Genomic DNA, 16950 nt, shown 5'->3' with positions numbered 1-16950 from the left:
CCTCAGGCATCAGGCCAAGATCACTACCACTATCACTTTTTTCGCTAGATTATGCGCCCAGGTGAGGTGCTCAACGCGCAATGACTCTTCTCTGAGCCCCACATGTTGAAGTGCCAAGGGGCCCGGGAAGGGGCTCCCAGCAGGACACATCAGCCTCCACAAACACCCACGATCGCGGGGTTAGAAAAGAAGGTATCGATTCCGGAGAAGAGACAACCCCCACTATCCTTCCATAAGCTCTCTTGAAAGGTTTTGGTAGAGAATCCTCCCTGGACGCCGCCCGCTGGCAGATAGCATTGCGTCCCAACGACCACATTCAGCCCGCAACTGCTTACCGCATCCTAAACGCGGGCAAGTTCCCACGGTTTCTCGAGACGCTCTGCGAGGTTCCTAATCAGGAGAACGGCCTGTTCGACGACTCTGACGACTCCAATGACCCTGGCTTCGAGCCTGTTGGAAGTCCTAAGGTCTGCCCGGGAGATGCCAGTTCATTCATATGATATCGATAATCTATTAGTAGTACCCGGGACTTATCTCTGTAGCGAAGTTTCTAATTTGATTCTAATACTCTACTATCAGTACAGGTAAATGGAGATAACCTAGAACAAGAAGGCTCGTCGGGGCACGATTATCAGTACACATATGACCGCATGTAAGACAAAACAGCTCTATACCTTTGTAAGGAAACAAAATATACATGGAAAGGAGAAAGAAGGAATTAAGGAGACTGCTGACGAGGCTCGAGGAACTAAATCTATAATCGGCAACATATTGCGCAGCCCAACAAATCATCAACCCGAATATCACCACCTACCATAGGAGACATAGGGGTACTTTCCCGCTCTCCAATACACTAGAAGCGGATGAGCTTATAAGCCACCCATGACCATCGTGACGTTCCGCTTGTGTCCCGTGTTGTAGATAAGCTGTGACACACTAAGTCACAGCGCCGAAGATCTATGTCAATCCGACGATCGCACGGGCTACTCGCTATAAATAGTGTGCTCGGCACCTGTCCGTGAGGACGACTATCTACAAGGAGTTCTTTCATACTAGCCATGCTCGGGCGGAAAAGGTGATCGAACTTTTCATCCCTGAAGATCTTTGGACTGCTGTGCCGCCTATCCAATGAATCGGCATCCCTTGAGGCGCGATAGGTAAACATGAGCTCTTTGGCTCAGTGACGTATAATAAGTATGACTGACGAGTGGTGAATGTTGAAGAATTGCTGATACTGAAACTTTAAAATGTAGATAAGCGAAAATTGTCAAGTGGGATGACGGGTAGTAAAAAAATAAGAACGTTTTCTCAAAGGGAAGGTCAATCGGCTCTCTCGCCGTTATTGAAATGTATTCTCCACAGAAAGCTGAATTATATACAAAATGCTTCTCGCTACCTGGACAGATGATGCACTTAGACAGTAGGCCATCCACTGGAGAAGTCAATGGCGTTCCATCCGAATAGCTTCTGGGAGTCAGCATAGCCGATAGTCGTATCGACGTAATGATAGTAGAGGACAGGGCCAAGGGTCGGGTCGTTGTATACACCCCTATGAAGGTTAGTAAACATAAACTCAAGCGGAGATAGTGATGTCACATACTGTCCACCAGGTCCATAGACATTGTCATGGGTCTCAAGAACGACGGTACCACCGCCATCCGTGCATGCAACACCGTTCGCATCAACCTACATTATTAGCTATCCATCTTAACCGATCGATTGCAAAGTAAGAGAAAAGGGGCACTCACAAAGCCCCCAGTCGGCGTGCTCGACCGACAAACCTTGATCTTATACTCCTGCCCTTCAGCAGGTCTAGTTTCATCATATCCACAGCATGTTCCCCATGAGTAAAACAGGTAGTAATAATCTCCATATTTGTAGAGGTAACCACCCTCAACTGGATGTGTATCAGCCGGATCGAAAGCAACGTTAACCGGCGTTGACGTCGAAGACGTGGCGTCCCCATTCAGTGTGACTTGGAAGATATCCTGCCAGAAGGATCCAAAGGTTAGGTAGTTGACGGAGCCGTCCACTAGCAGGTTGGCGTCAATGGCGTTGTATTGGTCACCAGTTGTGGATGTAAAAACTGAGCCCTGGTCGGTCCAGGTGCCTTCTTCCATGGTCTCGGAGGTTGCGAGACCGATGGCGGATTCTTGGGTGCCGAAGCTCGACACGGCGTAGTAGAGGTGGTAAAGGTCACCCACCTTTTGCACGTCGGGTGCCTAAGAGGTGTTAGCCGTAAGATGCTAGATAAAGAGTGCGGGAAGATGGACAAGGGTCGTTCATTTCAACATTCGTAGGATGACACCAGCGAAAATATGAAAAATAGAAAATAAAAAATAAGAAAATGGAACGAAAAGAGGATACAATTTGTGAAGCTGATAATGCAAGATAAAAAAAATTGAAATACGTACCCAAGGGTCATTACTCCCTGAATTATCAATCGAGGATCCATCAGGCAATACAGATCCAAGAGCTGTCCAAGGACCCTCAATGGACGAAGCAGAAGCAAAGGAAATGCCATTCCCTGTCGAGAAGCGGTAGTATGTTCCATCGCCATTCTGGATCAAAGCAGGGTCATGGATGTTGCAGGCACCAGAGCAAGCCCCCGGATTAGCGTAACCATGAACCACCGCAGCCCGTAGAAGGGCTAATGCAAGAGAGGATTGGAGATACATGGTTAGCGAAGATGGAGAGATGTGTAGCTTGAAAAGTCGATTTTCCTACGAGATACATGGTACTATATATACTAGACTCCCAGTTTGTTGTCTTTAACTCTGTGTGTATGTGCGCGCAGTCTCCATGAGAAAAGTGCTTTACTCCGCCGGAGATCAACAGATGCATCGATTCGAGGAACGCAATCCTCCGATGTATTGTCTCCGGGTGCCTTTAGTAATGTCCGACCCGGTTGTTGGTGCTGAGACGGAGCGATCTATAGTACATGCATATAATGCATGGTACAAGCCACCGGTCGTGACGCGGAGACAGTCCATCGTATGTATGTTTCACGCGTACTCCACTGAAAGTTCCGTCTAAGAAAGATAACAGTTTATATGTCCGAAATAAATGACGTATGAGAGGGTAAACCGCATCTTCGGCGTGATTGAATAACCCCTCCACACTGAGCCAAGAAATGGCCGAGGAACGCGGTTAGACGGTCATTTGGCCAGTCATTAGCATGGACTCCTCATATAGCGACGGAGAAATTACATCATTGGGGTATTCTGCAGAGCAAGGGTATAAATTCAACAGTAATTGGCTCGTAGTGCCACTCATCCAGGAGTTTTGCCCATTACGGTAATCGAACACACTTGTCACGGGGATTGCTGATCGTTTTGGCTTGGGCAATTACCCGAGTGGATTCTTCAGGCAGACACCCCGGGATTGGGATGCATTAGCTTCACACTATTTGGCTCGCGTGCATTAGACTAGTTCCACCAATGGCAGGGATACTTTGACCTTTTTAGGATCAAGCGACTTAAGTCACGGACGCCCTGGGTTAAAATACTATACGAAGAAGAATTCGATACTCAAACTCTGAGACCTCCACCTCCATCTATAACAGGCCAGCCATTACACGGGTTAGCGCCTCATTCTCAGCGTGAAACGCATCAACCCCTTCCACCCCTGCACCAGCGCCCTCGGATGCAGGTGCCTCCTCGGGGGGAACCGTCTTGGGATCGAAGTAGAGTCCTCCTGCCATCTCGAAGAAACTGGTCAAGTCGTCGCAGCTATCGTCGTTGTTGCCAAAATTAACTGGCGCTGTAGCCGGTGGAGAGGACACGGACCAAAGGGAGGTGGAGGGTTGTGGAGTCGGGATACCGGATGGCTGATGCTGGTGCGACGGGGGCAACGGAGACTGCAACAAAGTGGATTGATTCGAGTCATGCTGCCCGTGGCTGAAACGAGATAGTACCTTGCCAAGGCTTTCCGGCGGCTGTCCGTGTTTATAAGGCGATTTCCCGACATTCAACTTAATCAACTTCAAACTGCGAATGATTTTCTGTAGGCGTCTGGATGTTCTGGCCCGAGTAGATGACTTCCTTACCATGTCTACGGCGGCATAGAATTCAGCGCGACAGACGTTACTGAATCGACCCGGCGCATGAAACACGGCGAGAAACAGCGCGGCTAGTGCCGAAATTAAAAAGTAATTGAACGGTTCCGGGCGCTGAAAGTAGATATCCGAAACACGAGTAAAGTAGTCTAGCATGTGGATCGTACTCTTTGCGGTCTCGACGGCGATGGATGCGCCAGAGACATTTGTTTCGATACTCTCGCTACTGAGTAAGTTTTGGCGGTACACTAGAATCCGAAGTTGGTTCGCCTGTAGCGCAAGCAGGACTTGCAGCATCATCATGTTATCGTTCTGAACCGAGTCAGGGGAAGGCTGTCGTGAAGGGTCGAACCGTAGCTCCTCTGGAATTGACTGAATCCATTGCTGGACTTGGAAATCAAGGTAGGAGCAGTAATCCGACGTCGCTGCACGCGATCGACTGCCCCATCCGACTACAAGCCCCCATATCTTGCCGCTAAGTCGCGCGTACGAGATCATACAAGTCAGGTAAGGTGTGGCGGTTCCCGGCTCCGGAAGGTTAGTGTCCATGTCCGTGTCCTGAATAGCAAATGGAAGCCCAGTGCCGAAGGACCATTTTCGATCTAGCACGTAGATACACCAAAACAGCCGACTAGCCCACGTCCATTGCAATTCCCCTGGGAACACACCTCCTGTTCTATACCAGGTCTCCTGGCAATGTAGGCCTAGCTGCATTGAACCTCGACAAGCCATCCCAATACATCGCCACGAAATGACTTCATCGTCCCGGTACGAATGGAATATTGACTTGTGGACGATTACTGTTAGCCATATGTGACGGGGACAGAGCGAATAGGTTACACACCAGCAATGTCAGTATAAGAAGCTCCTTCATGTCAACCTCGGGGATATTCACGCGAGTCGCAAAACGATCCTCAACACTTTCAGCCAACACCGCAGCTCGCCCACTCCGACCATGCGATTCCGTCACCAAAGCAATTGCCAAGATAATTTTCAGCACTTCAACATCACGCGCAAAAAACCAATCCTGTTCCTCCGCGCTCAGAATCTGACGAGAGTTATCTCGAAAGAAATCGACAACATACGCCCGCACACTGTCCAGATCAACACAGGGGTACATCAAGCCCACCGCGTTTTCATAGACTGTCACCAGCCTCAGAGCCTCCGTCATCCCTAGGTTTCCAAGTAAATCATCAGTCGCGATATCCGCATCAGGCGCTGCAACAGGACTTGGTGCAGCAGTGGATTCGAATTCATCGTCGTCATCCGACGGCTTGCGACGCGCGGTGAGACCGAACTCCGCACTCGTGGGTCCAACGTGATATGGTGACATTGGCCGGTTCATAATACGCTGGAGACCCGTGTTTGGCGCTTGAGATGATACAACGGAAGCCCGCCTCGGAGTGCGATTGTTTGCGTTGCTGTTACCCGGCGAAGACGATTCGAGATCGCGCAATCGAGCAGCCATCGCTCGCATCTCGCGCTGAAGCGACTCGATTTGGCGATCGACTGATTGGAACCTTGCAGATACCCTATTCTGGTCAACCGACAGTGCTCAGCTCAAACACGAAACTTCCATACCCTTCATCATGCGGTTCCTCCACAGAACTTGAAGCGTTAGTCAACGCATAAGCACTAGGCGTGTAAATGCATGGCACGCCATCACGGGTGCAGCGTGAACACGTTGGCTCACCGCTGCATTTCAATTTACGCCGCTTGCATTCATTACTGCGAGCATTTAATCAGCAAAGTATCATCCAATATTAACGTTGTCGCCAAGGTGATGGACGCACCAAGCGACCTGAGTGTATTTGGCTCGCTTTTTCCGAGGGGGTTCCGAGGTGACGTTGCTGTGCGTGGGAGATTCCGACTGCATGGATGAGCACTAGAGAGATTATCTTAGTCAATTAGATCGTAGAATAGGCTCTTAGGGATCGGCTGAATGCTTCCGAGGGGTGATCAGGCAATCTTGGTGCGGAATGATGGGGTCACCAAGAGTGATGGTGAAGTGCAAAAATGGAATCTCATTCCGAGCGATCCCGACGCTGGAAACCTTGTTGCCTGAGATTTAATCAACGACTTATCTTTATCGCCCCGCCCATAGCTTATCTTATCGCTACCAGATAAATGAGTACATAGAACATTTTCTAATATTGATCAAAGTATTTCCCGAGCATGTATAAACATTGATATCTCCTCCAAACAAACCATTAAACAGGAAATGAAAAACAGAAAAGGCCTCCCCCATGAGTCAGATTCACAATAAGCGTGGCGGCGTCATTATAAAGAAATATGCATAAGGTCTTGTCATAAGAAAGCCGAATAAGAATGGACAAACAACTTATTCTGGGCGGCAAAAGAACACAAGGCTCGAATAGTAAAGGTTTGAAGTAAGAATAGTCGGAAGTCATGAGCTCATTTCTCGTTAATCTCGCATAACGGTTGCCCAATAGTAACTGAACCTTAACATTAAGCAAGTTTCGGGGGCAAATCAAAGCACACAGAAGCCCTGCATTAACATGTCGCTACCGGAGGAACGCATTGATCCAAAATGGTGGGATCGTCAATGAAGCCGTCCCGTCGTATATAGTCTTTTGCCCCAGACACGTCGCGTTCAAGAATGGCGCCGGGATGTCCGTCAACTGGCTTTGTATCGCTGTATGTTCGCGCCATCAATGACATGAGGCTCTGAAGCACTTGGACTTTCTTTATATCTGATGCAGTACGAGTGACCCTTAATGCCTCCGCGAATATCGCGGGCATGTAGTACAGAATTACCGCATCTTCACCGTTGCACCCGTCGACGTTCAATCCACTAACAAGGTCTTCTCGTGTGGATTGCGGGAGGTCTATAAATGCTTTCTCAAACAGTTCAGCTAGATGTTTATCTGCTACTCTACCCATCGCACATAAGCGGAGAAAGGCCCGGTCGCCGCGATTATTTGTGGATAACGCATGGAAGCCCTGGTCGGCTAGTAGCTGACCTCGATTTTGCAGGACTGTGTTATACGCATCGCGCACAGAAAGCTTCTCGGTAATGACATTCATCAACACCGGGTAGGCGGATAAGAAGGATTGACAGACCGGCTCGATCATGCGAACGGCACCACGCGCGTCAACATGAGCACCTGCTCCGGATACATCCAGCATAATTTCGAGATACTTTAGGTTAAATGCCTGTGGATTTCCTCGCAGCATGAGAATACTCTCTAGACTTCCTGGGACATTCTCACCTTGTGTTAATTGTGGAATGTTGAGCTTTGCACCGACCTGTACCCCTAGAAGTACCTCTTCCCGCTTGTTGTCCGAGAGTAAGTTCAGCGGCTTCTGAAACCGACCTAGTTCAATTGCTCTGGCCAGAACCTGGTCATGGTTTGGCTTTTTGCCATCTTTCCTGTGCACGAATCTTTCTAGTACAGGATCCTTCCCCACGTCCCCTAGTATCAAAGATACTACCAAGGCCAGTATATCATCCGTTGTTTTCAAGATATCCCGCGCTAGGTCGCGAAAGCGCCTGAACGTTGTTTCGGACAGCTTCACGACACCGGGCTGATGCGCCGTAAATGCCTGATATTTATCCTCGAGTAGCCATTTTAATGAGAGAAAGTTGACCACCGTTCGGTTTATCTCTGCGAAATCCTGACCAAAAAGAAACTGCGACGGTGTAAGGGCTTTCCCATCTAAACTTCCCTTAAGAGGATCTCCATCGCCTTGCTCGAGGGTGTAATTGACACGTTTCAGCCGTATGAATTCGTGTTTGAACTGGCGGTACAAAAGCTGCACGGCTACTTCGTCGGTCAAAGTCGCCAATTCGCCGCGACGGATAATTTCTGTTAATTCCAATCCGTCATCGAAACATGAGACTTTTTTCAGCCAGTCAATAATCTCATCGACCGTCTGTCTGATGTTGTTTGTCGGCATGGCTGTGTTTTTCCGACTGTGGCACAGGGCTGTCAGGAAGGAAGTTGGGCCGTGAGCCAGCGCATTTGGGGTTGGGGGGGGCGGCGATGAGGGGCTTTATGTAGGGGGAAAAAAAACTACTAGTATCAGACTCCGCCTCGTGCGACCGGGCGCTAACCAACAAGCCCAGCTCAGGTGAAATGAAACACCCTTCACGATAGTCCGAACAGATGTGAGGTGTTGCAAAATCCGGGTTGAACTCGTCTTTATACTGTCATGGTGGGTCATTAATTAATTCTACCTGACAGCAAAGTGTCTTAATTTACTAATGATGGTTCCAGTCAGGGCCAGACTGTCTAAACGAGGCCAAGTGGAGTACACTCGATGGTCCATGATCGACCAATCTTAACGCCGATGACCTGGCATATGACGGCCCAAAAAGAAATTAAGGTAGGAACAGAAAAGCAGGAACAGCTGGTATAGCTAACAGTCACTCTCATGACTGTTTTCACAAGTACATGTGCCTTTCTACACGTAGCCTTGTGCTCTTTAGAGAGTTCTTTACGAGGTACTGCACCAGATAAGCTCTCCTACTGGCCCACAGCCGTGAGGGTGATATATCTTTCTTAGCCAATAAAATCCATGCATAGACGAACTTGTTCCGCCACTTGAGTACGTTAATACTCGATTTTTGGTGCCCTGTGCTCACTACACCGTGATTAGTTTAATGAGAAAATTATTTAGAGACTAAAGTCTATCGATCATCTGAACTAGATCTCTCTCAATTTACTTTAACATCGAGAAAAACTAGTTAAGACTTTACATGCCATGATATACATATTGTAATCTTTATAAACAAGACCATACATATATGAGATTTCTGAACTAGAGTTTCATGTCTACTGTACTAATGAGATCCCAAAATCGAAATGCTTGTATTTTCTATGTAGAGACAGTAAAAGATGTTCAAGATAAAGTACGCAGCACCCACGGCGATCTACATCTTTTCGCTGCTATTGCTGAACATAATGACCGATGTCATCAACAGTAGCGTGCTCATAGCCAAAAAGATCTGGCGGATCTTATCCGTGAAAAAATACTTGTAGGAATCCATGCCCGTGTAAAGTTCGCAGATGACGTTCTCCTTGCCACGGACCACAATGAAACCCCCTCCACGAGTGCGAATCACAAGATCTCCTTGAGGCACTGTAGTTTTCACGATCTGTTTCGATAGCTGTGGAGACCAGTATGCCGACAGACTAGCGGCACTAGTGGACAGGGCCATGGTGCCCACTCCGATTAGCGCGACGTCGTCATGGATTACACCGGCGAAGACTAAGAGGCCCACTGAAATGAAAATCGACAAAATTGTAACTACGTTCAGGAAGGATGTGGGTTTGATGCGATCCGTGTTGCTTGGCTCTCCTTTTTCCTTGTCACTGCCGTTGTATTTGATTTCGCAGGATCGGAATTCAAAGGGTTGGATGTCTTCTATCTTGTGTAGTGGATTCGCGAAGTAGTTTAGTTCTGTAAGAACGGTACCGGAATATACCCCGACGACGTCGACATTTGGAGTCGAAGATAGACGATACAGCCGGATAGTATCGAGGAGGGCTTCGGGTGCGGGCAAAAGACGAGGAAAAAGACCGAAGGGTGAGGCTGTGATGGCGGGCATATGCTTCTGAGTGGCGGAGCTGCCAATGACAGCGAGAAGAATGAGAATATCAAAATGCCATTTCGACTCTTCCGAGTCTAAATTCGTTGGGAACCAGCCCGTTTCAACGTTGTCCCTGACACGTAAAGGACCTTGAGCCCCGTCTAGTGTAACACGAAAGGAGTTTTGTAGACGCCGCGAACATATATATATCCCATTTTCACATATCCCATTTTCCGATCGATCTTGAAGCTGAACCACCCTGCTCTGTACAGCCGTCATACTTTAGCCGGTATCATCTGTACTTTCTTTCGAGCACTTCATGTTTCGCACTTTACATAGCCATAATAAAATAAAGACCAAAAGGAAAGCAGGTATCATAGTTGCCTGGAGACTGTGCGTGCGCCGTGCGGCTGATATTTGTTCGACTTACTGTGCAGGAAGCTTAGACTCCAAAAAGAGATTAGCATGGTCTAACTCTGACATATGAAGGAAAGGGAAGTGACGGACATGCATACGTGCATATATAATCCGTGACCTGCCTATTGTCGAGGCAATGCTATGCCCTGGTAACTACAGGGACGCTCGAGACCGCCTTACGTATCATGATTTTCAAACCCTATTTACATGAGAGTCTAAATCAAATCCTGGCTGTGAGTCTGTGACTGTCCAAGTCCGTATTTCAGTAAATAAATATATAAAAAAAAAGAAGTAGTTGGGCAGGTGATAGCGTCCATGTTCTCGACAATCCTACCCCTCGGGCTCAGTCGGGGAATCTTTTAAGCCAATATCCTTCCCGTTGTGTTCTCTTTATTTTTTTTATTTCTTTTTTCTTTTCTCTAACATATCCCGATCAACTCTCGAAAGTTGCATCCTCACGCTTCTTCATATGACACCAAATAGTCTACCATTGTGTTTGATATACTGCCACATACTGTATGATGGCAAAGCGCTGTGAATCACCATTAAAGGGTTTTAATCGTCACCTTTGAATTAACACTTTCTGCGAACTTTGTCTATTCTCGTGATAAATGTCTTAGGTAAAGGAGATATCCTATCAACTACAGTCAACTATGATGAACTCTCGGTCCAGACTGTACAAGGATATGTTACCGGCAGAATGACCTAAATAATGTGAAATAATTCAAAGTGTTCAGGCTCACGCCCTCGACCTTTGTTTATCTCAGCCTGGATAATCTCCCCATCCATGATGCCATGAACATAACTATGGATGCGATTGGTAAGCAAATGATAGACATAGTGTATCAAAAGTAGTCAAGCTTACCTTTGCCCTATTAGAATATATCCTTCGTTGTACTCCCGTAGAACCATTGGAACTGGCGCCCCCAAAAGAACGACAACCTTGTCACCAGATTTGGTGTTCGGATGGGATAACCCTAAATACCCCTGCGTTGTTCGGAACATACGTAAATTGCTACAGTGCAGATTCAATCTCGCAAATGACCACGTTTCATTGATCTCATGCTGGAGATACCCGAGGAACTCCTCCTCGCCTTCCGCACCGTTAGGTGGAAATCCTATCCTAATCCCGTCAAAACGAATTGATGAAGCATCAGCATCTCTCTTGGGGGTGGCGGGAAGTTTGGCTGGGATTCGGTTAATGGAGAAAAAGCTGTTAGATCCACGGAGAGCACGCTCCCGGTCTAGGAATATTGTCCGCCAGAATGCTTCCGCGCGTGACTGCCTGCTATGATGATATGTGTCTTCATCTCTTACTCTACTAACAGACTTCCAACTTTCAATGATCGTATTTTGTCTTTGATGGGCCATTTCCTGTGGGATATGTCTCTCCACATGACCTGTATATTGGCCTGGTGGCACATCCAAGTCCCACGGATAGCCTACTTCTTCAATGGTGTCGACGGTAATGCCCTGAGCTTGTAGGACCTCATCGAAACCTGAGAAATGGAAGGGAAACGGCGACTTGTCGTAATAACTCGCATTGAAGACCTGCAGGGTGTCTCCTGCTGTGTAGTGTTCCCCTGTTATACCTGGGCCGTGTTCGTGTTTCCCACCAGGGTGTTTCATATAGAGATGCAGGGTTGAAAGCTCTGAAAAATCACTGACCCATATCGAGTTGAGTGGCCAGTATTGCGGTATGCTCCAGTCGGCAACCCATGATGGCGTGTCCGCATTTTGGGACTGGAGCCCTTCATAATCTGGCAGAGGTGGTCGTGCCGTGATCACATCGAGCTTCTGCGTGGTGTTAATGAAATGCTTCGCAGTTTGGATGAACAGTCTCCGAGTGTTAGCTGTATAATCGGGCCTAAACTTTGAACGCTCCGCACTGTTCGGAGGAAGCAAGCCCAGCAAGCCAAATATCTTATCACGAGGGTCTGTAGCCTCGAAAGACCCAGTGAGTGAGAGGAGGTTGGCCATGGAGAGACTTCCGACCTGTTCGTAAAAGTTCGAATTATGCTGCAGACAGAAGAAGGCAAAGGTACTGCTAGCCCTAGACAGAAGCTCCTCATTGACCAGCGCCCCTCGGGAAGACACGTCAGGAATGTACCCATGTTGGTGGGCTCTTCGCCGCTTTGCCTGTCGTATGGTGGTGTACAAAATGGCTTGGAACGCGGCCCAGTCGATGACTCGGGCACCGCATTGCACAGTTACATTGCGCGCAAGAATGGCCTCTTGTAAAACCCAGACGCGTCTCCACCATGGACGGCCTAGCAGGTTGACCAGAGCCTTAGTGGCATCTATGAGTTGGCTTTTCCATTCCAGAGGGATAGTATCTAGATCCCGGGCCCATCGAGCTGTCTCATCGATTCCTTTCACGCCAGAAAGTGCGCGAGCAAGAGGTTTTGGTAGTTCGCGTGGAACACCATCGCACTGGGGGCAGTATGGCTCGGGCTGGAATGGGTAGTTGAGGAAGTAGTCAGAATAAAAAACACTCTCGTACCCCTTCATAGACTCCTTTGCAGCGATCAAGTTTCCGAATGCCAGTGCACTCGTGTTGGACTCCCGTCCAAGCCAAATGACGACCCCAGTAGCCTTCTGATAAATGCTATCCATACGAGCCACTTGCTCAGTTCTTTCGGCGACGTCGGATTGGTTTATACATAGCGCGTCGATCCAAACCATCCGAGGTCGCCCTTGTGTCGGTCGCAGATGTCGAATTGCTGCCTCCAAATTCACTGTGACATCAACCACTTTGCCATTTAGCAAAATAGACCTTGGAAACGATCGGTCCCCCCAGACATACGACAGGGCCTCGTATTCTTGGCTTGAATCCAGCTCTACTTCCTCATATGTACATTCAATAGGCGCTGCGAAGTTCTTATTTGGATGCAATGCAATAAGTCGAATGTTCTCCGCAGACTTCAATGGATGGTAAAAGTCATGCATTGGGGTTCCTGAATGTGGAAAGGCATGATCGTCATACAGATGCAAGTCGAAGTGGACAATCAGAGTGCGCCACCGAGCCGGAAGCTTGCGCACAAATCGATTGATGAATAGTTGTCGGCTGACTTGATCTGGTGTTCGGGCATTCTGTCGCGTCTCATTCACCCATATTTGATAGACTACTTTCCCAAAAATGATAGCCTCATACAAGTATGGGGATCGACCTTCCCCATCCAATAGTAGGTCTGTGCTGGAAAACCTTGCTTCATGGTGAGGACGAGGCTCGACAGAACAACGAGCACCTGAGGATGTGACGAATCGTCCACCCCGATCGGCCAGAATTTTCCAGTTTGTTTCACAGTCTGCAGTGCAGAGCAAAGGGAACAATCTGCCCTGCCATGCCTTTTCTATATCTCCGTCGCTCGGGGTACCCCCCAGATTAGAAATAAACGACAGGGAAAAGTCACTTTCCATCGTGGTAGCTTCTAACGTCGACCGGATGCCATGCAACATTTGATAGTTGATAGTTGAGTTGAGATCAATCCTGGGTACCGACCGTTTGTGCCTCGTCATCAATCCCCTCAACTCCACCATGTGAGCTAATTGGGACATTGAGGCGGCTGTGAATAACTCGAAGGAAGCCAATTATATGTCTGTCTGACCATTTCCTAGCGTGGTGGTACGTGGAGGTCAGTAAGCGCTAGTGCAGAAGAGGCTGCGGATCGATTCAAGCCCGCGGTTAATAACTGGAATCCTCGCCTTAATGTCCCCATGCCAGTTATAGCCTTCCTTTCTTGCACAAAGCTTGGACTATTCATTCAGGGCTATCAGTATGTCTACAAGCCAAAGTTATGATGCAAATGTTGATGGCGTTGAGATACCAATCGCGATGACTGGTGCCGCGTCACTGTCTAGTGCGATAGCAAGTTTGAAAAGCTATGATGCACCAGAGCCCGGGGAGGAGACCACAACACAGGCTGCACTGGAGGAGGACGTGCCCCCCGAAGGTTCTCAACTTGTTATTCAAACCCTGTATGAAGGACCGGCAAAATGCCACTGTTGCAAGAACTGGGTTGAGGAATATCCCGATGACCTGCGTATGGCGGTGGAAGATCAACCCGAGACCAAACGGAAGGCTTTTGTGGTACGCATGGGCAAGAACCATGATGGTGAAAAGCCACTTGTCCTGGATTCTATCGTCGTGCAGAGTCCGTCATTGAAGAAGACGCTGGGCGAGGTCTTTTCTGGGTTCGCAGGCATCACTGCATCATTGAAAAAGCTGGTCTTCAAGGCCCCATTCCACCCCTTTTATAATCGATGGAAGCTTTTCTCTGAGATCCTCGAGCGACAGAAGCGGGAAGATCCAGATGCTGCTGCCTATACGCAATTACTCTATGATGTGCTCAACAGCGAATTGAAGGATGATATGGATGAGATTGAGGACCATGTTAGCCACGGCGTGATCACCTACCGGCTACTCTGGGCCCTCTTTGAGCCTGGTAGCCGGATAGTAACTGCCCCAATGCTGGACGAACGTTTTCTAATTGTCGAGAGCACTCAATATGATTCAAATGAAGGATATTTCGGAGTTCATGCGAAAGGGATTGACTGGGACGGGAAGGAGTTCGGATATGCCAACGCCATGCTTCCTATTTTCCAGTTCAGTGGTACTCGTCGTATCAACGAACTTCTTGTTTTCCCAGAGTCGTTCCACTCCTCCATAGACAAGGCTAGGTTGAATGCCATTTCCCGGGGTCGAATATTCCAAAAGCTTCACGGCATTCATTACAGGGCATACTCGGGAGCAATGCTGTTGAAAAATGGGAACACGAACGCAGAGCGTAATGTTTGTCAACCTCAGGGTCTCCTTTTCAATGCAGAGCCCCATACTCACAACCGTATCGTCTCTAGGTCGACGGTCGCATTATCATAGACGCTGCCTCTTATCTGGATGCTAATCCTGATGAGAACAGAGGCCTGGTTGCTCTCGATGATAACTCTATGATGCCCACACTTCATATTTCAGATGATGGTCATGCAGATGTCTACGATAATTTCGATGATTTCAATGTGGGAAACGATCGCTACAAGAATACATTAAGCATCAGACTCGGCGACCAGACAAATCCGGAAAACAAAGTCACGGGCAAGTCATGATTATCTAACTGTTGTCCTTTGTCTTGTGCTAATAACTGTCTTCGTTCAGTTCGAGAACTCACCGATGAGCAGCTTCTTCTGTGTAGCCCGCACGTTAGAGGCTACTCACTCAAGCTGAAGAAATGGGGCATGTTCGAAGTGACGAAAATCACGTCCATCATATGGAATAACGATGCATTCTCCCATCTGATGCTCCCAACCGGTTATAAGAACCTGATACTTTCTTTTGTAGAGGGCCAAGCGACCAGCAAGAAAGCTTTTGACGATGTGATTAAAGGCAAAGGACTTGGCATTCTGATGCTTCTGGTCGGGTCGCCTGGGACAGGCAAGACACTTACTGGTGAGGCGGTTGCGGATCGAGTGCAGAAGCCTCTTTATATGTTGAGCGCCGGAGAGCTGGGCCAAAGTGCCGAAGATATTGAAAACCGCCTCACTGATATCCTACAACTTACCGAAAAGTGGAATGCAGTCCTTTTATTTGACGAGTGTGATGTCTTTCTTCAGGAGCGGTCTATTCAACACCTGGCACACAATGAGATCGTTGCAGTATTTCTTCGGTATGGACAGTTCTTTGACCAGCCAATTTAATAAATATTTACTGACTAACATGGATTCCGCAGATTGCTAGAATACTACCGTGGGATCCTGATAATGACTTCCAACCGTGCTGATATTATCGACCGTGCCTTTAAGAGTAGGATCCACTTGATTCTCCATTACCCGGAGCTTGTCCCTCAGGCGAAGGAACAGATTTGGAGACAGTTTGTTCATCGGTCCAACAGTCAAAATATTCTAACGGACGATGAGTACAGTCGGCTGGGGGCGCTACCTATGAATGGACGGCAGATAAAAAATGTCGTTCAGATTGCTACTCTCCTTGCTGGCCAGGAACGGACTGTATTGGGGATTGATCAAATTCGGATTGTCTTGCAGGCGACAAAAGAGGTTGATAATGAGGGGATCTAGCTTTGCCACACTATAATCGAGGTGCAATTTTGAAAGTTCTATTGCCTTTAAGCTCATCCAGAGTTAATTAGACGCACCAGACATTGCTGAAAATAAATAGAAGGAAAATATACCACTGAAGAAGATTCGCTGATTGTCAATCCCCAAAACTACTAACCTGCCAGCGTGTGGCGGCGTATACAGTCAGTAGGTTGGTGGGTGTTCACTGGGGGGCGTCTAAGTATAATTAGGGGTAAATTTCCTTGTCCATATATGTCAAACTGTGAAATCCCTATTGCGATCGAAAGCTGTCCTGTGCAGATCTGCTTTTGTTGATATATAACCGGATTTGATACCAAAGAGAGCTGCACAAGTCACCTGCTTAGAAAAAGGCTGGCGTGACCCTGCGGCATCACGGACGGATCCGAATGCATCCACAGTGTACACTCTCATGGTGTTTGTGGTGTTTGAGAAATGATGCTGGGTCAACAGATAGGGCGGTCATTTCGTTCGGCAACAGGGCAACGAAAATTGCACAAATCTCAGAGAAGTCTAGAGGTCTGCATGTAACATGTCTCCATCAGCGCCTCCGACCGGCTTTTCCCTCTATTTACTCAAATTTATGATCAGGAGCATTCCTGTGGCTCGGTGACCGAACCTGATGACAACAGAAAACTAGGCATGTCTCCGCTTTTATATACGTGGACCCGCTTGACCCTACCCGAGGTGGTATTCTGGTAATATCTTCAAAATGGCTCACTGCCGTCTTCAAACATAATGTGCTACAGCAAAGAATAGTATAATCTAGCAGCTGCGCAGCCTATCCTCGATTGCTTTTGCATATATCGCATATCAAGAACGACATCCAGCT

At 47.9% G+C, this 16950-nt stretch overlaps 6 protein-coding genes across 6 annotated transcripts; 1 reads left to right on the top strand and 5 right to left on the bottom strand.

Moving 5' to 3' along the window:
* Positions 1–1356: 1356 nt before the first annotated feature.
* BDV27DRAFT_35533 (arabinan endo-1,5-alpha-L-arabinosidase) lies at positions 1357–3117 on the bottom strand. Its single transcript, XM_032076418.1, has 4 exons — positions 2415–3117; positions 1749–2222; positions 1601–1686; positions 1357–1549 (listed from the first exon to the last, which is right to left on the bottom strand). Exons 1-4 carry the CDS (start codon positions 2676–2678, stop codon positions 1414–1416), a joined length of 960 nt encoding a protein of 319 aa, XP_031933703.1. The 5' UTR covers positions 2679–3117; the 3' UTR covers positions 1357–1413.
* BDV27DRAFT_35532 (transcription factor domain-containing protein) lies at positions 3118–6021 on the bottom strand. The gene is made up of 4 exons (XM_032076417.1): positions 5851–6021; positions 5639–5785; positions 4902–5589; positions 3118–4843 (listed from the first exon to the last, which is right to left on the bottom strand). The coding sequence occupies exons 1-4, from the start codon at positions 5931–5933 to the stop codon at positions 3557–3559; spliced, it is 2205 nt and encodes a 734-aa protein (XP_031933702.1). The 5' UTR covers positions 5934–6021; the 3' UTR covers positions 3118–3556.
* A 170-nt stretch (positions 6022–6191) lies between these two features.
* On the bottom strand, positions 6192–8048 carry BDV27DRAFT_119277 (uncharacterized protein). The gene has a single exon (XM_032064828.1). It carries the CDS (start codon positions 7976–7978, stop codon positions 6572–6574), a length of 1407 nt encoding a protein of 468 aa, XP_031933701.1. The 5' UTR covers positions 7979–8048; the 3' UTR covers positions 6192–6571.
* A 906-nt stretch (positions 8049–8954) lies between these two features.
* BDV27DRAFT_151877 (uncharacterized protein) lies at positions 8955–9893 on the bottom strand (the record flags this gene model as incomplete). Its single annotated transcript, XM_032071439.1, has 1 exon — positions 8955–9893. One exon carries the CDS (start codon positions 9891–9893, stop codon positions 8955–8957), a length of 939 nt encoding a protein of 312 aa, XP_031933700.1.
* An 843-nt stretch (positions 9894–10736) lies between these two features.
* Positions 10737–12011, bottom strand: BDV27DRAFT_167505 (uncharacterized protein; the record flags this gene model as incomplete). Its single annotated transcript, XM_032074507.1, has 2 exons — positions 10737–10836; positions 10897–12011. 2 exons carry the CDS (start codon positions 12009–12011, stop codon positions 10737–10739), a joined length of 1215 nt encoding a protein of 404 aa, XP_031933699.1.
* A 1755-nt stretch (positions 12012–13766) lies between these two features.
* On the top strand, positions 13767–16100 carry BDV27DRAFT_167503 (ATP-binding protein; the record flags this gene model as incomplete). The annotated part of the gene is made up of 5 exons (XM_032074506.1): positions 13767–14823; positions 14889–15047; positions 15086–15116; positions 15184–15691; positions 15755–16100. The coding sequence occupies exons 1-5, from the start codon at positions 13810–13812 to the stop codon at positions 16098–16100; spliced, it is 2058 nt and encodes a 685-aa protein (XP_031933698.1). The 5' UTR covers positions 13767–13809.
* Between the last annotated feature and the right edge of the window lie 850 nt (positions 16101–16950).

This window comes from Aspergillus caelatus (assembly GCF_009193585.1).
Source record: "Aspergillus caelatus strain CBS 763.97 unplaced genomic scaffold BDV27scaffold_2, whole genome shotgun sequence".
NCBI classification, from domain to species: Eukaryota; Fungi; Ascomycota; class Eurotiomycetes; order Eurotiales; family Aspergillaceae; genus Aspergillus; species Aspergillus caelatus.
Note: the sequence above shows the minus strand (reverse complement) of the source record. Positions and strands in the feature narration are given on the sequence as shown.